We start from the raw sequence: 25,897 nt of genomic DNA on the forward strand, positions 1-25,897 counted from the left end.
ATACAGAAATTAAGTATTGCTTATTCTGTTTTCTCCAAAATTTGCAATCCCACTTTTTTTTAGATACTTCGTTAAAAAATGTATCATCTAATAGGTCCTGATTGAGGAATAATAAGTTAATAAGAAATGAAACAGTATTGTTATTCACATATTTCATTTATTTTGTTCATATCACCAAATACTTAATTGATTTTATAATTTTACAAATAAAATTGTATATTTACAAGAGTTGAATAAAAGTAAAAACATCGCTTATATGGATATAGTTGTATTTGTAAATAAAAACATAAGTACAATAGAAAATAAAAAATATTTTGTGAACAATATTGATTTTATTATAATAATCATGTCATCAGGAGTATAAATTTTACACCTTTTTAACGGTATATTAATACTAACATCAAATCACTAGATAACAACATATATCTATATATTATATATAGTTAAAAGTAATAATTCGTCCGTAGTTGTAGCTGAAATCAAATTTATGTAAAATAAAAGTCAAAATAAATATGTCATTATGAATTTGTTCTCTATAAAGATCATTTGTTCGTTTTTATTACATTAAATCCAAACGTGAAGTACACGACACAAACATAATGTGAACTGTTTAGAAGAGTAACAATATGTAATATAAAGAACAATAAATTCAGTTTAGCAACAACGTCAATATTGAATCAAAGATGAAAACTTAAATTATATAAACTAAATAAATATATTTAAATTTAAAATTGTCAAATAGTATCTATCTATAATATTTTAGCTATTTTATCACACGATGATTTTAATTCTAACACTGGGCTAACTCTATTTCGGGGACGGCTAGTATAGGCAAATCTTTCTTAAAGCTCTGTATGTCTTTTATGAAGTCAGTGTTGTTCTCCGTGGTGTCACCGATGGGGTCATTCGCGTCCAAATACGTGAGCGCGTAGTCTTTAGGTTCATTGTCGTTAATGGTTGTGGTGCTCTCATTTGTTTTGTGGCCCATTATCTAAAATAAGAAGTAAAAAGAAACATACCTATAAAAAATATGAATCTTTTGACTGAAATTTATTTAAGGGCTGTGTAAAAGTCTCATAAAGGAAAGATTTACAGATGTATCATTAGGCTCTCTCCGTTACATATTCCCGAAATAAGTCCATATTATATCTTAATATGTAAGACTATATATTTTATTATATAAAAAATCCCATGCCACGATGTGCATTTACACTAATCTCTGAAACAGTTCAATCGATTTTAATGAAATTTTAAATTGTAAATGTGTATTGTCTGGTCTGCGTTAATTTGAGATTTTTTTAAAAAATATAATTTATTTATACTTAAACAAAGGTGTAGTAGCACTTACAATTACTACAAAGAATTGAAATAGAATATAGTACCCACATGCTTACACAACAAACAAGGTAATGTTAAATCTGACTTAATGTTACGTACCTACTTAGGGTATTTATTTATATACATATCCAAGTAGTAAACAGATCGGATAGTTTTTATTCCGATAAGAAAAAATTATAGTAGATGGCGGAAGGGGGTTCGCAAAACAACGCTTGCTAACTGACACGCAGCTATTGAATTTATAATCAAAACCAATACCTGAATTGACAATTTTCTGAACTGCGTCCGGTTGCCTGTCGAGAAATGATTATCTACCCAGCTCCTTATATCAGACAGCTTAGTTTTTTCTATCGCCTCAGCCTGTAATATTAAATGTGCTATGTCACGGGAAATTATGGGTAATTAATGTCACTACAATAAAAATGTACCAGTAGTAAATAATATGATATAATTTATAAACAGAATTGATGTTGAGTACATACCTCCATGAATAACCTTTGGAATTGATATTCTCTGCTCACAATTTCTCTCCAATTTCTTTCCACCTGAAGTAAAATAAGATATTTTTAAGATTATTAATTCTAATTTGAAATTATTTGTATTATATATTTATTCATTCTAATAAAGTAATGATCGTAATTAGTATCCTTTCTCGGAGAATCAATATTTTATATTAGTCATATTTTTATCCAAATATTTTGTTTACAATTCGTCATACGAAAAAATAACACGGCAAAATTTATATCCTTTCAGAGGGTTGGAAGACATGAGAACATAATAAGTCTGTTTAAAAACAAACTTGTATAATCGAATCCGCCATCTTGAGGTTGAGCCATTTTAGATCTAATTTATTTTATGTTTGCATACTCTTGAAAACCATTATTCTTCATTAGATAGCCGTCGGCCATTGGTAAAAAATATTGCAATATTAAGTACTTCATATTGTATAGTTAACAAAATTGGCTGAATTACAAACTAATCTTAGGCTAACACAGATTGAAAGATTTAATCTGAATAAAATAAATATATATATATATATATATATATATATATATATATATATATATATAAAAATATATATATATATATATATATATATATATATAATAAAATTACACACACACATAGTATGATGATATAATATTACCTCCTCTTTGAGCTCGTAATCGGTGGTGTGTTTGAGCTGGACGAGAGACGTCTTAGTGGTCTGCAGAGTCTTCTCGCTCAGGCGGCGCATGTCGCGCGCGAACTTCTTCAAAAACGCTTCCACTCGTGTATCCACGTGGGACACACTATCGCGCACGACAGATTTTTTTAATTAACATGATCAAGTAGCTTTTTAGGTATAATTATTGCTGTCTATTAGTCTATTGGGCAGATATAAAAAAAAATACATTTACCAATTCACTTTACTTTACCCCATATTGCCATAAGCATTTTTGACATCATTAGTAATGTGTGTCACTATGACAAAGTATCTATACTCTGTTTGGAAGTAGACCTGACTCTAGTCAGGTCTACTTTCAAACAGCTCTCTGGAATTCATCATGGTTAATTCCAAATGAATTTATCACAGTAGGCTAACTAATTTTACTTCATCCTCACCCATTATTCTTCGTTAGTACCTCGCCAGCATATACTAATTATTGTACTTCCAATTACCTGAACTTGTCAACCTGAGTGTTGACAGTGACAGAGAAGCCGAGCACGCCGAACGTGTACCGCATACGGCTGAACACAGAATAACCGAGCTGCTCTTTGGTGCGAAGTATATTGAACACCGGCTCCTCCATCATCATCTAAATATACAAATCCTAGTTAGTATTATTTATCTTTTTAAAGTCGCCTTAAACAACAAATCTCTAACTATAACTATGTACATAGTAAAATAATAATATATATTCAGTCAACTCTTTTCAATGTTATGGAAATGTTCAAAGAATGAAAGGACTCCAATATCATGAGGTAATCTATGCTTTATTATGAGAAGAATAAAGTTTATTTTGGACAGAAATCTAATTGGATATTTATACCATGAGGACTTCTAGCGTGGCGGTGTCCTTCGGAGTCGCCAACTCGGCCTGGTAGTAGTTGGTGACGATACTGTTCGCAGACTGCGGGTTCAGATTCAAAATGCGGATCTTGCGTTCACCCAGCGGCAACTGGTGTACTAACAACTGAAAAAGGTACAACCCAGTTCTTTAAGTCTTAAATCTCATAGGTTGGCAGGAACGCATGAACCATGTATGACATAGATGTAGCAAGTTAGTAAGGTTTATGGACAAAACCATTTAATTCATTCACTTCAATTCACTAATTAATTTAATTTTACCCTTTAATATTAAATAATGATATATTTTTATACAAAATGCAATTTGTATATTTATGATTGTGATCCAACAGCAATAGATTCGAAGCTTTGTTAACTAATAGTATTTAATACTGCTGTACTTATTACAATAATAAGGAAACCAGTCGCTATGTAGAACGATATATATTCAGGATCAAATAAAACACTGGCACCTAGTACATTTTTCTAAAACTAATTTCAACTTACTTTTGGTATTTCTGCTTCTGAAAGTCCATCCCATTTGATATTGTTCCACACGTTCTCTGATATCTTGATGGCTTCATACCATGGCAGGTTGCCTTGCACCAATACCTGATAATATAAACAAGTCTGCGTCGATTTCAAGCTTTCACACCCCATTACAATATAGCAACAAGAGTGGAATCCACAATGACAAGGGGTATTTTATATAAACATACAGGTCCTATTTAACTCTACCAGAGAACGAATTTTCAATAACCCTTTCTATAAAGTTTCTTATATTTTCAACGAACTTCAAAAAAGGAGGTCTTTAATTCGGGTATACTTTGTTTATGTTTGTTACCTTATATCTTTGACATTTCTAATCAGATTTGAAAAATTCTTTTTTTTTTATCTGAAAACTTACAGATTGGTCCCATAGAAATTTCATCAAAATCGGTTTAGTAGTTTAATTTTTAGATTAAAATAACTAGTTTTGTTACAATTGAAGTAGATTTTTTTGTAAGACACAAGCTTTTATACAAATTTACTTTGAGTTAGTTAAACGTGATTAATTAAACTCACTTGTAAGTACATCTTTTTGAGCAGTCTCTTACTGAAGTCTTGCAGATCGTCCAGCGTGATGTTCTGTATCTCCATAGCCTTGTCACGTGGCGATATGTACGGCTCCAATAGAATGTTCATGCGAACGTCTCTGTGTATTGTTGACAAAAAATAAAAAATAATAAAAAAATAATTCAAGAAAAGTACAAATAGTTAAATCAATAGGTCTTTGTGTTAATCAATTAGGTATTATTGTATAAAAAAATGTTATTTTGAATGATTAATTAGAATAAAAAGACTGATAGACAAGATGGTATTGACAACTTACATTTAACTTCTTTTTTTAAACAATTTATAAGTAATGACATCATCGTCATATCAGGCATTCACAGTCCATTATTGAGTATAGGTCTCCTTTACAGATCCCAATAAAGAACTGTCTTAAGTGGTACAAGTATGTATTGACTTTCTGATTGATATTTGAGGTCGTCATCCATTTACGAGTAGGTGGTCGTCGCCGATACTACGTTTGTCTGTATAGTTTTTCCCATCGGTTACCGAGACATAGCTAAGTGTCCATAATTGCCTCAGCTTATCAGTAGGAATATTTTAATAAGATAATCAAAAAAGAGGGAGGTGACAGAGTCTCGTTAGTAATGGGAATTGGCGGTCCAATTGCTAGTTGACTGCTGTCCACTAGTGGACCACTGCTGAACATAGCCTCTCCCATAAAAGGACTGTTGCCAGTAGTTGCCACGCTTGGCAGGCGGGTTGGCAACCGCAGTTTGGCTTTTGGTGATGTTTTAAGAGGGACGCTGCTGCCCATTTCACCACTATAAGCTCTCTTAGTCGCCTCTTACGACATCCACGGGAAAAGAAGGGGTAGCCTATTCTATGCCGTGACCTACACGGCTATTGCTAGTAATATACTCTATTATCATCCATCCATCCATCCAGTCCATCTTCACGTGGATAACGGGTGAATTAGTCACAACGTGACAGGCTAACTGTTCTGACGTCATTTTAATTTATTCCTTAATGGTACACCACCAATATAAACTAATAGCGCAGACGGGTTACCATTCCACTTTGATCCAATAATAATAATAATAATTCTGCCCGCATTGTACACCGGTTTCTCTCCCTGGGGCCCTGAATCCCGTCCGACTGTGCTTCTGCCGGGCGTTAGTTTGCCATCTCCTCTCCTTAAGAGAGATGTGAATTTTCTAAAAATTTAAAAATAATAATAGCGTATTCTCTCACTTGGCGAGCTTGTGCGGCTTGATGAGTGCGTTGTGGTACGAGCGCGCGCGAGCCTCCCGCACCGCGTCGAACAGCGCGACTGGTACAGTGCTGGTCGCCGCCGCGCCCAACTCGCGCGATATCAGTTCCACCAGCAGCTATTTATTTATTTATTTATTTATTTATAGCAAGGCAACAGCTATGTTCCCATATACCACACTTTATTTAATATTTTGTTTTTATTTTCAACTTTTTATTTATTACACATTTTATTTATATTTTAGTAATGGAGAACGATGATGATATAGGTCAGGGGTGGCCGACTTGACTAGACCCAAGACCTACTGTTTATTGACAAAACCCTGTGCGATCTACTAATTACATACTTCTTGAAATCTCAAATAAAACAATACAATTTAGTACACAATTATGTAGTATTGTAGTATTTTTTTTTATTTTATTAAGAGGGAAAACATAAAACTGAAAATAATTCTTAGTAACTACTTATTTACTTATATTAATGTGAGCATTGCGTCTGAGCATCTTCCGCTTTTTTTATAAGCAAAATATTTCATTTTTTACCTTACCACGATCGACTGGACAAATAGCCGCGGTCGACCCACCAATACCAAGACCAACACCAACGGTCGCCACCCCTGGTATAGGTATTACTAGCAATATAACAATGTCTCGTCGACTTCTACGCAGTTTCCTCTTGAAATCATCGTTGTTAATGTTTGAAAATTTATCATCTATCATTCTTTACTGACATCCAGTCAATGTACAACAATAGCGCTGGCGGGATTATCATTCCATTTTCTTTCCATAAAAGCGACACAGAAACCAGATAAAATAGAGAGTGTCTAATGTATATCGTCATAGTCGTAGAATACTGACTATATATGTAATATTTGTCAGATCCGTCAGTATTTTACGTGCTCATTTCAATGGACTTCAAAAAGGAAGTTCTCAATTCAGTTGGATTTTTTTATGTTTGTTACCTCACAACTGCATCAGTTGTAAACCGATTTGGAAAATTATTTTTTTTTTATCTGAAAGAATATACTTACAGATTGGTCCCATAGAAATTGTAACATAAACGGTTCAGTAGTTTAGTTTGAAAATCAAAATAACTGGTTTAGCCACTATTGAAGTTAGTTTTTTTGTGGAACACAATTATTAAATTTGAAGTTTCAAATTACATCGATGACTAATTTTATGAAAAATACATAAAGTCAAAATACATTTTTTAAACCTTCTTTGCAAGACCACCCTCCGAATAGTAGGAAAGGAGAACGGAACCAAGAATCTTGATTGACAATTTTACTGGAACAGATCTGAATGGATTATTATGTTACATATTATATATATTAATAAAGGAGAAAAAAAAATATAATAAAAAAAAATAAAAAAAAAACCAAGTAGACCTTCAATAGCAAAACTAAAATAGCAAAAAAGTTGTCGTATAAAAATTAACGACAGAAAATAAAGTTTCTTTAAAAAAAAAAAAACCTTTGCATAATGGTGGAAATTTCCATCATAATATTGAATGAGCAAAAATTATATAAAAGACCAAGTTCACTTTAAATTGATCGTGTCTAGATACCTTTTTAATGTCCATTGCAAAAAACAAAACATAGCTGTCAAATTTATTTTTTTAACCATTTTGCCTTGTATTTTGAATATGAATTATATCACCTTGATTTATTTCACCAATAAAAAAATATCTTGCAAAGAAGGGTTAAGATTTACAAATGTAAAGTTAACTTTTAAAGTAGTAGATTATTCTAACACATTTCTTTTTGTTGAAACTTCCTACAATCCCCAAGAAGTATGTATAAATAAACAAAAGATAACAACTTACGTGAAGGTTCTGATTGTACCCGCTAACTTTTAAGGTCAACCCTTTGTCGACTAGGTACAGTGAATGTGATAGGTCCGCCATACTCGCTGGATACACTTCTTCCTGTATTGTGAATAAATACAGCATTACAATACAATGCAATATAAAAGAATATCCTAGTGGTTAACTTCCCTATTTTACGCACCTCAACGATTGTGGTTCGAAACTGGTCGCGAAAATAAAATTTTGGTAAAATCTAGAATATGAACAATTACTTTAATAAAATATGTTGGTTCATCCAATTTTATTATTCATTTATTAAAAAAAAAAATATATATATATATATATATATATATATATATATATATATATATATATATATATATATATATATATATATATATATATATATATATATATATATATATATATATACCACAAAGGTGGTATCCAAGCATATAGCCCGTCTGATGGTAAACGGTTACTATAGCCTATGGATGCCTGTAACACTATTGGTGTCATGTGCGCGTTGCCGACCCTGAAGATACCCTTTTTGAAGAACCCCATACTGAAGTCTGTATGTACATAATAATAAGTATTACAGACCTTCAATCCTTGATGTAACACGTCTGTCCATAAGTCTAGAAGACATGATCTGTAAAAAATATACGACATGCTTTTAATATTCCAAAACAATATTTATTTATATTAAAAGATTTTAATGAAATTTTATAAATGTGTACTTTGTTTCAACTTTAAAACTTTAAAATACTTTGTAATTATTTATTTAATAGACTAAATGAGTTTTACAGTATTCCAATATGCTTCCCTAGGAAAGTATCAGTACAATAATAAATATTGTTATAATGATTAAAATGCTAACAATATATAATGTATATATGGCATAATAATAATTAATTCTTTATTAAGGTTACAGGAGGGTCAATTTGACAAGGGGAAATTTGACATTTCATATTATGGTAGACCCCAGGACCCTATTTGATGTATATATATATATATATATATATATATATATATATATATATATATATATATATATATATATATATATATATATATATATATTAAGCTTTATTGTATACGTACAATTATATTGAATTATATTAAGTTTAATAAATATTTAGTTCACTCACTCCCTGGGTGATTTGAGGCTCAGCGGCGTTATAAAGTAGAAGTACAGCAGCGCGGTCGGAAACCGGAACTTGAAGTCAGGTTTGTACCACAATTCCATGTGACGATTCTTGCGTATTAAGTTCGGCTGGTCTAACCTAATGAACATATTGTAACTTTAAAGATAACTAAACATAAAAATTCGTTAATATACACTTTTGTAGAAAGTTTACTTAGGTTTCACTGGATCACAATGGAGTAGTGACCCCACCTGTGCTAACGGTATACGCTGGCGGGGCACTAGTGAATAATGATGCGTGAGATGAAAAGGCTGGTCTGTTAACCCGTCGTGATGAATACACCAGGAATTCAACAAGATGGCTTCCAAGAGGGACCACGTGGAGGTCGACCTGACAGTGTATATTGTATAGCAATGTGACTGGTAGTCTACATTACTAACAAACCCTTCCCCCCAGTCTACTCAGGTTCCACTGTCCCATTCATGTCTCTGTTGTGAAGCAGTTGAATTTGCATGATGTTTCTGTTTGAAGGGTAGGATATGGCAATGAAATTATAAGGTACAAAGGTATAACATTTCAGTCTTCAGGGCTACACATGAAGGTTATCATGGACGATACAGTATACTCTGTTATGTCCGTGGAACTGTTCATATCTATTGGAGACAGTTTCTATTTTCGATCAGAAGAGCCGTCAGCTTGTTTGCTATTCTAAGTTGTATAAAAAAACTTAAATTGTTATCCAGGATCCTTGAATCTCCTAAAACTTCATCCAAATTTATGTCACTTAGGGTAAGTTGTCGCTTGTTCTATGTCTCTGTTGTGAAGGAACGTTAAGTCGTTATTTGTTTAAGGGTGACGCCTATATGGAAATAGAAATTCTTTATATCAAAGGCTCCTCATACGAGAAGTTTTAGCTGGAAAAGCTATCCTTATTAATATTATAAATGGGAAAAGGAGTTTGTTTGTTATTTCTCTTAGCACCTTAATGATTCACCCAATGAAATGTTACATACATGTAATTAAAAGGAATGGAAAATAACATATCTAGATCACGCGAACAAAGTCGCAGATAAAATTTTATATTTACATTTAAATGTAGACAAACCTGAAATTATTAACAGTGGCTATAAGATCCCCACGCTTCAAGACCTTTGTCTCGTGAGTACTGCCCGCCACCTTCTTGTGTATGTCTTTCACGGTACTATTGCTGAGGTCAATACCCAAGCGATCCGCTTCATCTAGGTACTCTTGGGCGGGTGGAATCAGATCGAAGTTGGTGGTTATGTAGATGTTTTTCTCGGGAAGGTGGAAATCGGGGTATGGTTCCACTTTCATCCACCGTTGTAGCCAGTTTTCAGGTATTTCTATAAAATTATAATTAAATCAAAATCATTAACATTCTTTTAAAGAAATGTCCTACTAGTAAACAAATCCACCAGTAAGGAATAATAGATGAGGAAGAAAGCAGCTCAGTTGGCTTATTGTGATGAATTCATCAAGAACTAACCACAATAATTTCCAGGGAGAACTAGATGGAAGTAGAACTGATTCTAGATATACCCCATATTGGGCGGAAAAGGTTTACAAGTAAAGGGGTCTAACAACCCCATTGGTATCAATATATCCTATCAGATCGACCTCGCCCATTTCCTCCTGGAAACCATCGTAGTTGAGGGCTAACTGACCTGCTTTCGTTCTCACCTATAGTCTCTCACTAATGCCTCTTTAACGTATACTAATAGCGCAGACGGAGCTACCATTACCTTTTCACCCATAAAACAGGGTATATTGTTATCAATGGGGCAATTAGACCTCATCACTATTTAATTACTTCCGCCCTGCAATAGATGCTTACCACTATCTGCAGTAAGATTTACCTTGTCGCCTGTATTCAGTACCGAACCACTGCTCCTTCGCGTCGTACTCTACTGGGTCGGAGTGCTTATTTGACAGGACCATTATATTAACCAGCTCAGGTCGCATGCAATCTAACAGTTCGCTGATACCCTGCACAAATAATATAAATATTGTTTATTAATAACCAGATTTGATTACTGTATACATACATGAATCAGATTAAGGAAAAATTAAAAAAAGTACCTCGCCATGGTATGGTAAATATTAAGAATTTGTTTTTCTTAGTACAATACAAATTTATTGTATATTGACAAGAGTCAAAAGGGCTAGTGCTCAAGGCTGTCACATCAGTATTTTTTTTAAATGAAATAAAATGGAATGGTAACCCCATCTGCGGTATCGGTATGCACTAGCCACTGCTTCACTTATTACCTATCATCATTATCAGTCTTTTAACTGCCCACTGCTGAACATAAGCCTTCCCTTGGATGATTTTGCCAAGTAGTTGCCACATTTGGTAGACGAGTTGGCAACCGCAGTTAGGCTTTGCAGATATTTTAAGAGGGACGCTGTTACCTATACCTCCTCCTTTGTTAGTCATTTTTCATAGTAGGTGATACCTGTCATATTAGGTAATAATGAAAGTAGGTCGGTTTCCAGGGAGAACCGCATGGAGGACAATCTGATAGGATATATTGCTGCATCTATTACCTTGGGGTCATACTTGTAATAAAGTCTATCGCCAGTGATGTAATGCTCCGGGGGATAGAAACGCATATTTTCCACTAACGACTCCACATAGTCCGATGGTTGTGTCTCCTCCTCAAAACGGAAACTTGTCTCCTCTATTGTCTACAAAAAAGAATGAATAGTTATTTAATTAAAAAAAAAAAAACATACTGATAGTATAAAAAATTATAAAACCTGGGGTTTTATAATACTGTTATATTTTTTCTGCATTAAAATAAAGATATATTTAAAATATAACAACCTTTATTTCTTCATATATCCGTTCCGATGGTCCCAATTGCTTAAGCATACTTATGTATGAGAATATTGCTTCTAAAACCTGAAAAATATATAAATATAGTTACTCTTATTGTACGCCCTTTTTCCTTACATTTAATTAAATTAAACATTATTAATATAAAATTAAATATGCGATATATGACTACTGGCCACATTAGATAAAAAAATAATAATAAAAAAATTCCTTACAGCTATCATGCATGTCAAATCCATACAATAATTATATTAAATTTATTCTGTTACATATTAATGTGTAGTAAACATTAATTATATTGTAATTATGTATTGTTGTGTATGTGTATGTGTGTGTGTGTGTGTGTGTGTGCTCTGATGTAGTGGGTCATATTATATTTACCTCTTCTATATTGTCGAGCCCGTCTTGCGTGAGGACGATTTGTATTGGGAACAGACTGTGCATGGTTGTGTAGTCATACCCGTTCTCCGACGTGCCTGTGTATATATCTAGCGCCCATACCCTGTACAACGCAATATAATTATAACACACATACCAATCAAATACATCATAAAATGGCACCTTATCTTTACTTAATTTTATAAACAATCAAAAATTACTTATTTGAATTCCGGTTACTTTTTTTTTATATAACATCCTAACTGTCAATCGTCATAAAATTTAGTATACAGTATAATGTAACAATATATATATATATATAACGAGTCGAACTCAAATATATAACCTCAAAAGTGATTTAAACCATACACAATACGTATCATAATGTTTTAAATGGACTTGGAAAACGAATGGTCATAAAAAATTAAAGATGATCTCATTGTTTACGTAAAATCATTTGATATTATTTTAAACTTACTTTTTCCTAAGATATGACAGTAAACTGCCTTTTCCTTCGTGGCCAAGAAGATATGAAATGTACTGGTGCGGTTTGGATTCGTACTCTGATATCAAAGACCGCATGCACCAAGTTAGATGGACCTGAAGAAATAAGATAACTGCTTTGTTATCTGAAACTGTACCAGTATTATAGTTTTAATATATGAAATAATTAATTTAACTTTACAGAAATATTAATAAAATACATATTTCTAGACTACACATATATCATAATACATATATTATGACAAATAGTAATTTAATATATTCAAAATTGAAAAAGTCCAACTGAACGAGATTGGAAATTGTTCCTCTTGCTGTGCTTGAACTCGATTAGAATCAGAATTAAACTAAACGACTAATTTATAATTCAAACTTAGCTTTATTGACATTGACTTGTAATTACAATGGCTAAAGCGATCTTTCTTTTTTTTCTTAGTGAAGCCAATTTACAAAACAAATTTTTCTAAAGTATTTCACTGACTGGATGTTCTGGGAATTTGCTTCCGATATTCGGTGTTTGACTTCTAAGTACAGAAGAACCTCGTTTGATGACCGAAAAATTAATCTGATGACTTTCATGTAAATATATATTATATATTATTATATCTAAATTCATGATCGAATCAAGTACTACGTTCACCACATAGTCGATAAATAACTAAACATCTCTGTAAATTACGATGCCCATTAATTTCTCTTTCCGTGGGTAGGCAAAGCAGATACTCTTATACTCTATAGTTAGATACTCTTTATTGTTCCAAAAGATTACAGAAGATAAAATCCTATATGTGAAATCAGATCAGAGTATGCCAGGGCCTAAGGTAAACGTTCTTAAAAAATCTAAAATAAAAAAAAAAATTACAAAACTAATACCTCTGATTCTGCTATGGATATATTTGGTACTATATTGGTGAGGATATAATGAACTAACCTCGGTGACGTCACTAACAGGCTTGATAAAATACATGCTCTTGAACTCTGGGGTGATTTTATCCAACTGAAAAGCATATGGAGTGAAGTCGTCGGAGGGTAATTTATTGTTTGGAATCCTGCCGAACGTGTTCACTACGTACTGCTCTAATGCTGAAAGTTCCATGCGCGCCTGCAAAAAAAAAATATAAAATTATGACAGCAACATATGACAGTTAGGGTATTTTGGGCTGTTACGGGCCTCTAACTTCTAAATGAAGCGACAAGACTTGAAATTCACACATAATTTCAGAATCCAAAAATGAACTTAATATAAAAATTAATAAATTTTGAGAATTTCGAAATTTATCTTGTACAACCACTATATAACTGTATACTTAAGTCACCTATGTAATTTATTAAAAATCATACAATATATATATATATATATTAAACAGAGGTTCGCTCTTGGTCTTACTAGATGGAAAGCAATAATAAGAACTAGAATATTTACCAAAGACTGAGAAATGTCCATCCAATTATTTTTAGAGATGAAAATGAAATAGTTACCTCTCTTACCTTATCGGTGTACGCTGGTGGAACACTAGTGAAGGGATTATAGGTAAGAAAGAAAGCAGATCAGTTGCCCCATTTTAACGAATTCGTCAGAAATTAACCACGATAGTAGAGAGAGGGAGAAACTACGTAAAAGACGACCTGATTATACAGTTAGCAATGGGACCACTAATCCTCGTTACTATCTAGGTTGTATTACTCTAACGATTAAGCAGATAAATGTTTCATTCCTAAGCTTGTTTGCGACTTACCTGTACCGCCACAGTCATCCTGTGCGCGCTATAATGCCTTCTGCGGAACTCATGAGCAGCTTGATATAGTTTCTCATCGTCATTGATATTATCCCGCAGACTGCGTAAGTTGCCCCATGTGAAGGTACGCATCGGATGGCCTTCGGGGAACAGGCTTGAGAGCAACTGATCCTTACGGTTTGAATCAGATGGAAATGCCAGTGAGAATTCTGGAAAATAAAAAAAAAACTCTACAGCAACTGTTACTAATGCACCCAGCTTGGGTCTCTCCTCATAAGATATTATTAGCCTACTATTGCTACGCTGGTCAGGCGGCTAGGTACATACTTATGCAATGGTTGACAATGAAATGGTAACCCCGCCTGAAATATACCCTACAAGTCGACCTCCACGTAGTGCCACTTGGAAACCATTGTGCTGAATTCCTAGTGTATTTATCACGATGGGCTAACTGACCTGTCTTTTCATTCTCACCTATCATCCCTCACACTGGTGCCCCGTCAGTGTATACCGTTAGCGCAGGCGGGATTACCATTCCATCATCATTGTCAAAGAAGATAACCCCGCTTGTAATCTATCTACGCTGGTGAAGTACAAGTGAGAATGAAAACAGGTTTATTGGCCGATCGTGACGAATTTTGTCATGATTCGAATATGATGGTTTTCATCGAATCACGTGGAAGTTAACCTGACAAAGTATGTTTAAATGAAGTTGTATTTTGTGATGTATGTGGTACTGTTCATGCCTACAGGTGGCCATCACCACTACAAGTGGTTACCACTTTCTATAGTGGACTGTCAGCTAATGTACATAAAATTTGTTGTTAACAAGATTTTTGTTTTCCACAAGACTCCAAATTCTGTTTTTAATGTCCAAAATTAACATTTTATACTAACTACATTTAAATATAATTATTATATTCTGCATCAGATATTTCGAGATTTATACTCTAATAAAGTGTATTCTCATTAAATAAGTTTTAAAAATAATAGCATCCTAAATGTTGTCACATGCTTGCAAGTATGAAAACTCCGTACATGTCTTACGGCCAACTTCCATAATAAAGTCACGGAAATCTTTATTTATGTCAATTTACGACTTGGGATATTCAGAAAATTGCTAAACGGGCAATTTTCTGAATGCCTCAGTTGTTTCCTCTATTAAGCGGTGCATGTTGTAAATTTGTGCACAACTGTATGCTATATTTAAGTGCATCCGAAACACAATAGAAACGGATGACATAACGCAGTTGTTCATACATGAATGGATTGTTTAATTAAACTATTATTACGCGTTACGAAATACTCTATTGTATCCTCACCAATAGTGTGAAAGTAAGTATGTTTGTTACATTTTGGTGCCTTAACGGATTAATCGTCATGAAACTAAGCATACACATAGTATACGGAGAACGTCTGTCAAATTCTGTGTGTTCTATATACTTACGCACATAATGTACCTTGGCGTATCTTTATGTATTAATTATTATAAAATAAAATGAGTTTTTACGCATTAAAAAAATACAAAAATTATAAAACGAAATAAATATATAAGTTATAAAGGAAACACTCATAACTATCACGCAATATTTTTCCCACCGCTTTTCTCGAAGCATTTGTATGGAGACTCTCTATCTACTCGTATGTATATAATCTAAGGCGGAGAACAACATTGGCTAATTTTTGTACTAATCAAGACAGATGAAGTTGGAGTTAAGGCTTCTTTATAAGAAGTTAATAGATTGGTTGGTTGGTAAGATAATAGTAATAAAACAAGAAAACATGAAGTTGACTATTATAAATGTAAAAGTGAGTTAGTTTGATGGTTACCTCCTAGTGCCTTAACGGTTTAACCAATCATTTTAACATTTTTTTAATGGATGATAATGTAATGCCAACTCCGCCTGCGCTAACGGTATACGCTGCGAGGCACCAGTGACAGATAATAGGTAAGAATGAAAAAGAAGATCAGTTAGTCTATCGTAATGAATACAATTGGAATTCAGCTCAATGATTTCCAGGGGGACCTCGTGGAGGTCGACCTGACAGGGTATATGTTAGCAAAAGGACTGATAGTCCGCATTACTAATAATCCCTTCCCCCCACTATAACATTTGATACTCATGTATTATATAAGATGGATTAGAACATAGGCAACTTTTTATTTGAGTCAGTAAACATATCCAGGTAACGCGAACGAAGTCGCCGATAGAAGTTAGTAAATAAATTATAAAAAGGTTATTTACCAGACTCGATGGCTTCCCGCTCGCGCTGCATCGCTTCTTTCATCATGAGCGGACTGACAAAGAACTGACTGAACATGTCCATCGCCTGGGGCAAATATTTTTCCTGTATCTCAAAGTAGAAGGTGGTCTCCTCGCTGCCGGTGAATGCGTTATCGGAACCGCCTTTTTTCTAATAATAAAAGACATCGTAATATTATTTAACGTACAATATGATATTAATTAATGTTAGTATTATTATTAGGGGCTCAGATGAAATATTTCTTTTTTTTTAGCTTTTATATTATCAAGAAAAAAAAAAATTAAAAAAAAAAGTACAACTGTATCTGTACCAACGGTACAAAGTATATTGAAATCTATTATTATGTAGCGCTGGTTGATCTTTTTTCAATAATTTTTATTTTAGGTAATATAAAAAAATTCTAGAAAATCTTTTTTGAGTCTCATAAATTAGTACTAACACTAGGTTAGGATTACGTTACGTTAACATACTTTATAAAAAGGCTGTGTTTACTTTACACATATTCCTTAATTATTAACCGACTTCAAAAAAGGAGGAGGTTCCATGTTTATTTTATTTATGTATGTACACTAATTCACTCCGTCACTTGTGAACGTCACCTTGTAGACCGATTTTACAAATTCTTTTTGTATTCGAAAAAGAGTACTCCCGAGGTGGTCCTATAGTCACCAAGTCAGGATTTGATGATGGAATCTCAGGGAAAACGAGGGCAACCTTCAATTTCTATAGGAGCATATATGATATTTCACATTTTTTAAACTTTTTCTGATATTTTCATCTGGTAGCCATCATCTCATATTGCTGAGCTGGTGATGAAAGGCACAACTCAATGCTTAGGAGTTAGATGATAATTCTTTAAATATTATATGCACGTAAAGTCTGTTAAGTTTCATTATCCTTTAGGTTATTCAGATAAACTGATGAATACAACTGTAGGCAACCGTCAAATTATACAAACAATAGTATAACGCATTAATTGATGCCGACTTCAATCATATTTTGTCTTGTAAATTAAGAGTTAGTTTATCTTTCACTTTTTGGTTTGTTTTGTTTAGTTTGTTTCATCTTATTTTGAAATAGGTTTATTTTTTTTTTAAAGTTTCTTTATACTATAAATGGGAGTTTATAATCAGACTTATTAATAATATTAAAGTTTATATTTGTTATCTTAAATGGGGTAGGCAGGCGGCCGGTCGTAAAACTAAAAGCATAATCTTTTTGTAATATGGTTAAAATCATTCCGCCGATCCCAAAATAATTAGGATAAGGGTAGGAAGATGATGATCTTAAATTTCCCTAACATAAATAAATAGCAACTTATTCATTTTAATCTGATTAAAAGTACTCAATAAGTATTAGGCTAAAATTAATTTTAAATATTTTAGACCTGCAAAAATCAAAAAGAATAAAAATATGATAATTACTTTATTACAATAGTAGTAAAAAATTAAATCTTCAAAAAGTTCATAGAAATGTAGTAATCAAAAATCTTTAACCTGCTCATAAATAAAATAAAAAAAATCTACATTTTCAGCAGATAAAATTATTAAATAGGTCGGAAAAGAAACATGTGAATTGACATTTTGAACCTTCTAAGAATTCGAGTATACAAATTTAATTGCATTGTTTTTGTTTCCTACTGTATTTTTAATCTCCTAATGTTTTTATTTCTTGTTCAACTTGTATTTATAGCAGGGTCGCGGTGATGAGTCACAGATGACGCTCGTCAGAAACCAGCTCGTCAATAACAACAAGGAAGCTCACATACTTTAATAAATGCGTCGAATTCATTCTCTTTAGGATATTTCTCGCTGCCCATGAACACCATGTGCTCTACAAAGTGAGCCAACCCCTGGATGTCTGGTGGATCGCTGAAACTTCCCACACCGACGGACAGAGCACATGCAGCCTGAAATAAAAGAATAGCTAGAGTTATGATTTCAGTCATGGCTTCACTGTATCTAAATTGATTTAAAAAAAATTTACCGACTTCAAGAAAGGAGAAGGCTCAAGTGCATTTTTAATTAATATATACGATAAGATTTTTTTTTATTAATTTAAGGCAAACAGACAGCTATAACAATATGTAATTACACACTTAAATAATAATTAAACAGCTACTCAAGTTTGCACAAATGTATAATATAAGTAAAGAAAACACAAAATTAAACAATACTATTGAAAACTACAGCAATATTGTCAATAACAAAGCTCAAATATTAACAAAGCCATCCGTAACACATTATTTAAGAATAACACCTAGATATAACTGTTAAAAAAAAAGTTAAATTAAATACATATATAAACCTATTCGAAATGAAATATATTTACCGACTACGACCTTATATTAATGATTGTTTGTCCGTCATGTTAATTTCGTCTTACGTGCTAATTCCTGTACTGTAATAAATGCCAAGATAGAAGTCGATGTCTATTTAAATACGACGAGATTTTTATTCCATATAAATTCTGTACAATAAAGATTTTACAATACAATACAGATTAAAGAGAGATTAAAGATTTCATTATTTTCATACTGACATTAAATTAAATGTAATTCGGTGACCAGTATAGTACTAAATAAAAAAAAAAAATTTACAAATTATAATGTACATATATTAATTAATCAATATATTGTGCAGTAATCGTATGCGCCTGGCAATAGGTACAAACTCAGCTTTTGCTGGACTGATGTTCGTTCAGCGCTGATTTTCAGTCATATTTATTCTATATGGAAGATAGATCCATAGATCCATAATTTACAGAACAAAGAACTAAACTCGGTAAGTTTTATTGTTTTGTTATGACAAATAACGTACATTCTTTTAATTTTTATTTCACTTCGAAAAATATAAATATTTGTATATTGCATGTGACAATTTAAAATAATTGTTTAATGTAATGTAACTTTTTTATAATATACTCAAAACATTATTTCAACACAACTGCACGAATATAATTGGGGTTTATAAGCTTATGTAAAATAATAAAACAAGCATTCTTTGAGTTTTAAACATTTTTCAATAATTTGGCTATTAATGATTATTTATAAAACTTTAGACTCTTCAGTAGCTAGAGTCATAACTAATTTGCTTATTTCCTTGCTTTAACATTACGAAGTTAAAGTAACCATTATTTTTGAACTAATGGATTGGCAATTGTGTGTTTTTTTTTATACCACTGAGATGGCCAATAAGCATACGGCCCACCTGATGCTATATGGTTACCGTAGCCTATGAACACCTGCAATACCAGAGGTATTACGTGTGCGTTGCCGATCCTGAAGAAACCTCTTTACCCCCTTTTGAAGAACCCCATGCTGTAGTCTCTTGGGAAAACTTCGGCAGGGAGCTCATTCCACAACCTGAGTGTTCGTGGGAGGAAACATCTCTGAAACCGCGCAGTACGCGACCATTGAGGCTGTAGGATATGAATTTAAACTCCCTGTCGATGTACATATTCTGACTGCATAGTAGTTTGATGTACCTACTAATAGATCCTAAATATTTGTTAATTTATTCAATAATTGGCCATTTTATATTCTGAGTATGTATAACGTTCAAATTTAGCACGGTTATTTACTTTTTATGAAAATAATATAAATTATTTATTTATATTTACGACAGAATTACACAGTTAAGACGGTATAACGACAGAATACGACTTTAGAGCAGAGGGCGCAGAGTGCTTAGCGCATACATTTGGAATGTTTATATGCGTTCTAATATACGCTGTGTTCAAATATACTATGCTGACTACTTATTACACTACTGTTTATATTATTTTCTGAAGGTTTGGATCAAACGTATCGATAACATTATGTAGGTATATTATGTCACAACTGCAAACCGGTTCGTACCGTGTCAAGTGAAAGCTCACTTGTTAGCAACTTGCATCGTTTTCTAGATATTTTCTCGCATGTGTTCTTCACGATTCTAAGTATATTGCGTCGGTAGCGAGTACCCTGCCGAAAGTGTTATTGCGTTACTTCGAGATATTACAATTTGTACTAAAATTAACCTATTACGAACAAAAACTAGTTCCGTACACTTTTAAAACCATCTCGATGTTCGTCCGTGTTGCGGGCATCACGTCATTCATAAAAGTTTTTTTTACTATTCTATGTACCTATAATTCTATTTTCTTAACTAGCTGTATCTCACGGCTTCGCCTGTGATCGTATCGTCATGTTCAATAGCATATAAACTTCCTTAAGAAATGCATTATCAAATATAAAAAGAATTTTTCAAATCCGACTGGTAATTTTAGAAATAGATAGAGCACGTTCAAACAAACACAAATTCTTTTGCTTTATTATATACTAGCTATTGCCCGCAACTTCGTCCGCGTTTCCTTCGTTTTTCGTAAAATAAGTAGTCTATGTCCTTCCTCACGATTCAGTGGTTTTGATGTAACAGACACATTTCCCTTCACTGCTCTGCTCCTATTGATCGTAGCGTAATGAAGAGTATTCTTCATACTCCTGCCCAGGAGTATGAAGAATAATTGTACCAAGTTTCGTTAAAATTTAAGACAGACAAAAATTTTACTGATTGCATTTTTGGCATCAGTATCGATCACTAATCACCCCCTGATAGTTATTTTGGAAATATATTTCATGTACAGAATTGACCTCTCTACAGATTTATTATAAGTATAGAAGATTAGCACAGATTCATACATGGTATAGTAACAATATATCCATATAATTACATTTAACTTGTTAAGGAAATATTATTTCAAATGTATTCCATTTACTTTATGGGTTATGAAACTGAAGTACGCGATTACATTTCACTACGTGATTTTATGCAATCATTCTTAAAGGGGACAGCCAACCGTGACAGTATGAATTTACACTATAGTGCGTTGTAAACTATTATTAGGAATATATCATGGTCATCGCATTGATAGCCACCGAGGAGTTTCCATTAGCAAAACGGAAATATTTCGAAAATGTCCTATTTACCCAATAATTTGAGTTTTTTTTTTTTCTATATTATTAAACCAACTTCATTCGGATCAAAATTAATGTAGGACCAACACGGGTCAAAATCTATCGATTGCAAAAAGTATTATATAACTAAAAATACTCGTAAAATACAGGTGTATTGAAAATCTCCGCTTTTTTTAAGTTAGTTAAAAATTGCATTACATGTTTGACCACGACAGGAAAACGAATAGATACTTAGGGGCACATTTGAACGCAATGATAGCTGGCTCATCCGTCATACTCGTGAACTGGTGTTGCTTGTAAGGTCTATTGTATCTACTACTACTACTGCTAATTAATTTTGTTACTTGGCTCTAATTGTAAACTTAATATTTTTATTTTTATTATTTTATGCTATATAGATTTGCATTTAAATAAAATAAAAATACTTGTAAAATTCTACTTTTATTTCAAAGGCAGGTTGCCTTGGATGGGGGGGGGGATGAGAGTGTTAGTAATGGGGTCTAACTGATCCATTGCTAGCAATACACCTTATAAGATCGACCTCCACACGGTTCCCCCTGGAAAACATCGTGGTTAATTCTAGTGGAATTCGTCATGATGGGCTAACTGACCTGCTTTCATCGTCACCCATCATCCCTCACTGGTGCCGCTCCTCCTCCGCACATATCTTCTTTTAATAAAATACCAATGCTTCTCGTTGGTACTGTTTTTTAAAACTGTTTATTGTTTGTCTATTACAAACAAAAAAATAAAATTTTTCCTCTTTATAATATTAGTTTAGAAGAGCGACAACAAGTACAATATGGTACTATGAGTATATGAACTAAGTCACGGTCGATTTCTAATAAATAAAAAATATATAGATAAATAAAATTGCATTGATTGTTATACACACAATGGGGATTCAGTTTCTTTTGTAAATTTATAAATCGATAGCATTGCCTAACCGTTAAGTGCTGAAATTGAAGGTCTGGGGTGAAGGTTACAATGAACAGATACGTGGTAACACAGACACAATTTGAAAACTCATTTTCAACGTCTATTTATTCTATTGTAATAATAAACACGGTTTTTGGTTTATAATCTTAATAGACTATGGCATTTTCTTTTTATAGAGAGCCTAATTTATTTAATAACTACCTATAGATATCTTGTGATTTTACTCGCGTGAATCAGTATAGAAAATCCTATGTATTGAGTTAGGATATAATCTATATAAAATGTTAAATTATTCAAATTATAATCCTAATTTTTGACTGATCTGCATTACCTAGATAAGATGCAATTTATTTTTTCGAAATAGGTAGAAACAGGAACGCACCGGGTTTTGCGCCGCGAATGAATCCGCAAGAATTTTTTGTGCGTAAAATAGCATAATAACTTTGTTCTTTCACATAATTTATTATTAATATGTTCTAATTATATGATATTGTAAAATAAAACGTGCTGTGTAGTTTGCATCAGTTTATGTCATGTTGGAACATTTTCTACCTACATTAGTACACTTTATTATTTAACAAAGTATAAAAGTACCCACATCAATATACATGACAATTATACATCACATAATTATATGTTAGAAGTAGATTTTATTATGCATTGTATTACAGATTTCGAATCTATATGAAATACTGTTATGTACTACATAATACTATAGGATTATATGTAACTTGGAATTCCAAATAAGCCGGCAATAACCCAGCTGCTGGAAAGTGGTCATATTTATATGTAAACAGCATGGATATCATAAAATATACAGCTATGTCACTAAAATTCCGACTAAGATATATCCTCCATACTTTGTAATTTCATTGCCATACTCAACCTTTTAAACCATTTCCAGATTATAACAGTCCAATGCCTTACCAATTTCTCTTCATCAAATTCACTTCTCCTTGTGCTACCATGATGATCACTAGCTGCTGAATGAACAGATCCTCCACCATCACTCTCTGGCTCTGTAGTTTCATCAGAGCCACTGCTCTCCTCTTCACTAGAGCTGGACTCGTCATTTACGGCAGGGCGGCTCGGATCAGATATTAATAGAGCTGTGAGACCATTTTCAAGTCTTATTGTTCTAAAAACATAAATATAATTTAAAATTTATAATCATAAATATAAATTTTTAGGTCTTGTCAAAATTTAGAAATAAATAAATAAGTGAAAATATTGCATAACATACACAAAGACATGTCAGAAAAATGAAAAACTAAATTAGTGTCATGCTTTAGACATTAAAGGATTATATTGACTTTCTTTTTATTAGTACATATAGAGGTGAATTTGATAAAAAGTAATAATTAATAAGGAAAGATGTTATATAACATTTATCAATTTATTTTCACCACTTTTACTATATTAATGCCCAAGTCTATATAATGAACTTGGTAACAGACATATATTAAATATTTCTATTTTTAACTAAATTAATTGATCCTTATCTTTACATTTCAACCTTACTGTATAGCTTAATAGATTCAGAGAAGTGTCAACTGAATCATCAATTGAGACCTCAGGTGCTGCCTTTATTCTTATGTAAATACAGACTGAAATCCCTTCTGCCAACTAGAGTTGTGTAGACACTTAAATATTATCATTTCAAGCATTTACTGAACATTACTGAATATTGGTCTTGTGCTTTAGTTTTTTCAGCGAATTTTATTTTTTTTCAATGATACCCAAAAATACACATGTAGAGATATTACAGATACAAAAGATCAGTTATATTATATGACCATTTCAGAAAGTACTTTTAATTGAGAAGGTAAAAAAAAAATTAAGTAATCAAAGAATTATTGTTATAAAAATATATTGCAATAAAATTTTAATTTAAGATGAATATAGTTATCATCAGTATAAGCAACCATATATAATTATAAGCATTGTTAGACATTATAAACATACAACAAACAATTTTGAAACCGAAATAACTAGTTAACCTTGCATTTTTTGTGAATTAGATAGGTAATAATACCTAGTTTTAAATGCAATATTTTTTGTGATAATATAAAGATTTTTGAGCAGAATTTAGCAGAAAAATTATAGGAAATGTATATATAACATCTTCATTCTCAGTAGTAGTAGTAGTAGTAGGGGCACCATGAATGCCACAGATTTACTGTGTTTTCTATGGAGTTGCATACCTTTACAGGTTACTACACTTTGATCTTAACCAAAAACGGGAGATTAATCATATACATATTATACATTTTTAAAGGATGATTCAATTACCATGGGCATCATAGTATATTTAGTAATGTCCAATGATGCTGTTCATATGTATAGGCAACATTTACCATTTTCCACTTCAAGTTTAACTTTTTCAGATAGACCATCTATTTGGTTATCATTCAGAGTAATACAAATTATTATCCTTCTTTTACATACTACTTATATGTAACACTACACAATAAGTTATATAAACATGCTATATTTTACAGCATTGGAATCAAGTTAGAATTTACAATATTATATCTATAGATATCATATTAAAAGTGTATCAAATCGGTTACAATATTTTATAATGATTAACAAACAGTCAGTCATATTTACAAACTTTCACATCAGTTTGTTTGTTACTTCTTGGTACTGTACTAGTTTAATCAATCATCATGAAAATTGATATACATATAGTAATAAAGACAAATGTTAATTTTAAGTCATTAAATTAATATAGGCATCCCGGTCACGGTAAAATCTAGGTTTATAGGAATAACAGGATTAGTACAATTCTTTTATTCCTATAAACTTTTTTCATAATTATTTGTAACTTCTTACTGCATACATAATGCGGACATTAATAGTTATAAAATTTGACATATATGCAGTATTTGGCATGAAAGATAACACTAGCAGCTTTTTATCCCGGTTAATCAATATGTCTCAACCACACAGACGAAATTACGGACTCAGCTAATATCAATACTAAATTTGTATGTGTACTGGTTTAAATTATACATAAATATTATAATAATTAATAAGTTTACTGTATGAAAACGAAATAAAGGAAAAACTCACTTATAATTTTTTTTATCTGACTCCGATTTGATGGGTTCTGGTAGAACCTCGACTTTCTCTTTTCTGCTAAACATTAACACTGACTGTTTTGACCTATTACTTAAAGTCTTCACTTCAGGTTTAAATTTTGGTGTTCTATGAAAAGCACTTCTTTTAGACATTGTGAATATTGTGTGTTTTGCTTGAAGAGAGCCAGACGTTTTTTGAATAAACACAGACAGAAATTTTGACATTTATCTCTACGCATGGTCAAGCAGGTATGAGTTTTACCACAATCAAAAAATAATTTCTACTATTCTACTAATAGTACTATCGTACACTATTAAAAACACATGTTTTAATTATACATCTAATGCAGTAATAGGAGCCTATAAAAAGACGAAAAAGGTCCACGAAGTAAGGTTCTGTAATATTTGTCTGAATGAATCGTCTATAGATTTATTTTTTTGAATCTGTAATTTCTGAATAAGCCTTTGAATATGTATAGTGTATAAAATTTTATAATTTGGTGTTGG

The 25,897-nt window shown here is 32.2% G+C and overlaps 1 protein-coding gene across 1 annotated transcript; it reads right to left on the reverse strand.

Annotated features, from left to right (window-relative positions):
* Nucleotides 1-291: 291 nt before the first annotated feature.
* LOC113519126 (nardilysin-like) lies at nucleotides 292-25,641 on the reverse strand. The gene is made up of 24 exons (XM_052896083.1): nucleotides 25,383-25,641; nucleotides 23,232-23,442; nucleotides 18,177-18,317; nucleotides 16,390-16,558; nucleotides 14,144-14,352; nucleotides 13,339-13,509; nucleotides 12,385-12,506; nucleotides 11,910-12,030; nucleotides 11,517-11,594; nucleotides 11,237-11,377; nucleotides 10,546-10,675; nucleotides 9,774-10,032; nucleotides 8,672-8,806; nucleotides 8,124-8,172; nucleotides 7,539-7,640; nucleotides 5,696-5,832; nucleotides 4,454-4,583; nucleotides 3,896-4,000; nucleotides 3,372-3,515; nucleotides 3,001-3,137; nucleotides 2,486-2,630; nucleotides 1,821-1,883; nucleotides 1,597-1,698; nucleotides 292-991 (listed from the first exon to the last, which is right to left on the reverse strand). The coding sequence occupies exons 1-24, from the start codon at nucleotides 25,613-25,615 to the stop codon at nucleotides 791-793; spliced, it is 3,435 nt and encodes a 1,144-aa protein (XP_052752043.1). The 5' UTR covers nucleotides 25,616-25,641; the 3' UTR covers nucleotides 292-790.
* Between the last annotated feature and the right edge of the window lie 256 nt (nucleotides 25,642-25,897).

This window comes from Galleria mellonella, unplaced genomic scaffold (genome assembly GCF_026898425.1).
Source record: "Galleria mellonella isolate WM207_F2 unplaced genomic scaffold, CSIRO_AGI_GalMel_v1 utg312, whole genome shotgun sequence".
Classification (NCBI taxonomy): domain Eukaryota; kingdom Metazoa; phylum Arthropoda; class Insecta; order Lepidoptera; family Pyralidae; genus Galleria; species Galleria mellonella.

What these genes read in the sequence shown, in the direction of transcription:
- LOC113519126 (XM_052896083.1), bottom strand. Translation starts at nt 25,615, where the DNA reads ATGTCAAAATTTCTGTCTGTGTTTATTCAAAAAACGTCTGGCTCTCTT. An exon ending in GGCTCGACAATATAGAAGAG is followed by an intron (nt 11,595 to 11,909) that starts GTAAATATAATA and finishes TATATTTTTCAG; the next exon opens with GTTTTAGAAGCAATATTCTC. An exon ending in ATTACGAGCTCAAAGAGGAG is followed by an intron (nt 1,884 to 2,485) that starts GTAATATTATAT and finishes ATTTTACTTCAG; the next exon opens with GTGGAAAGAAATTGGAGAGA.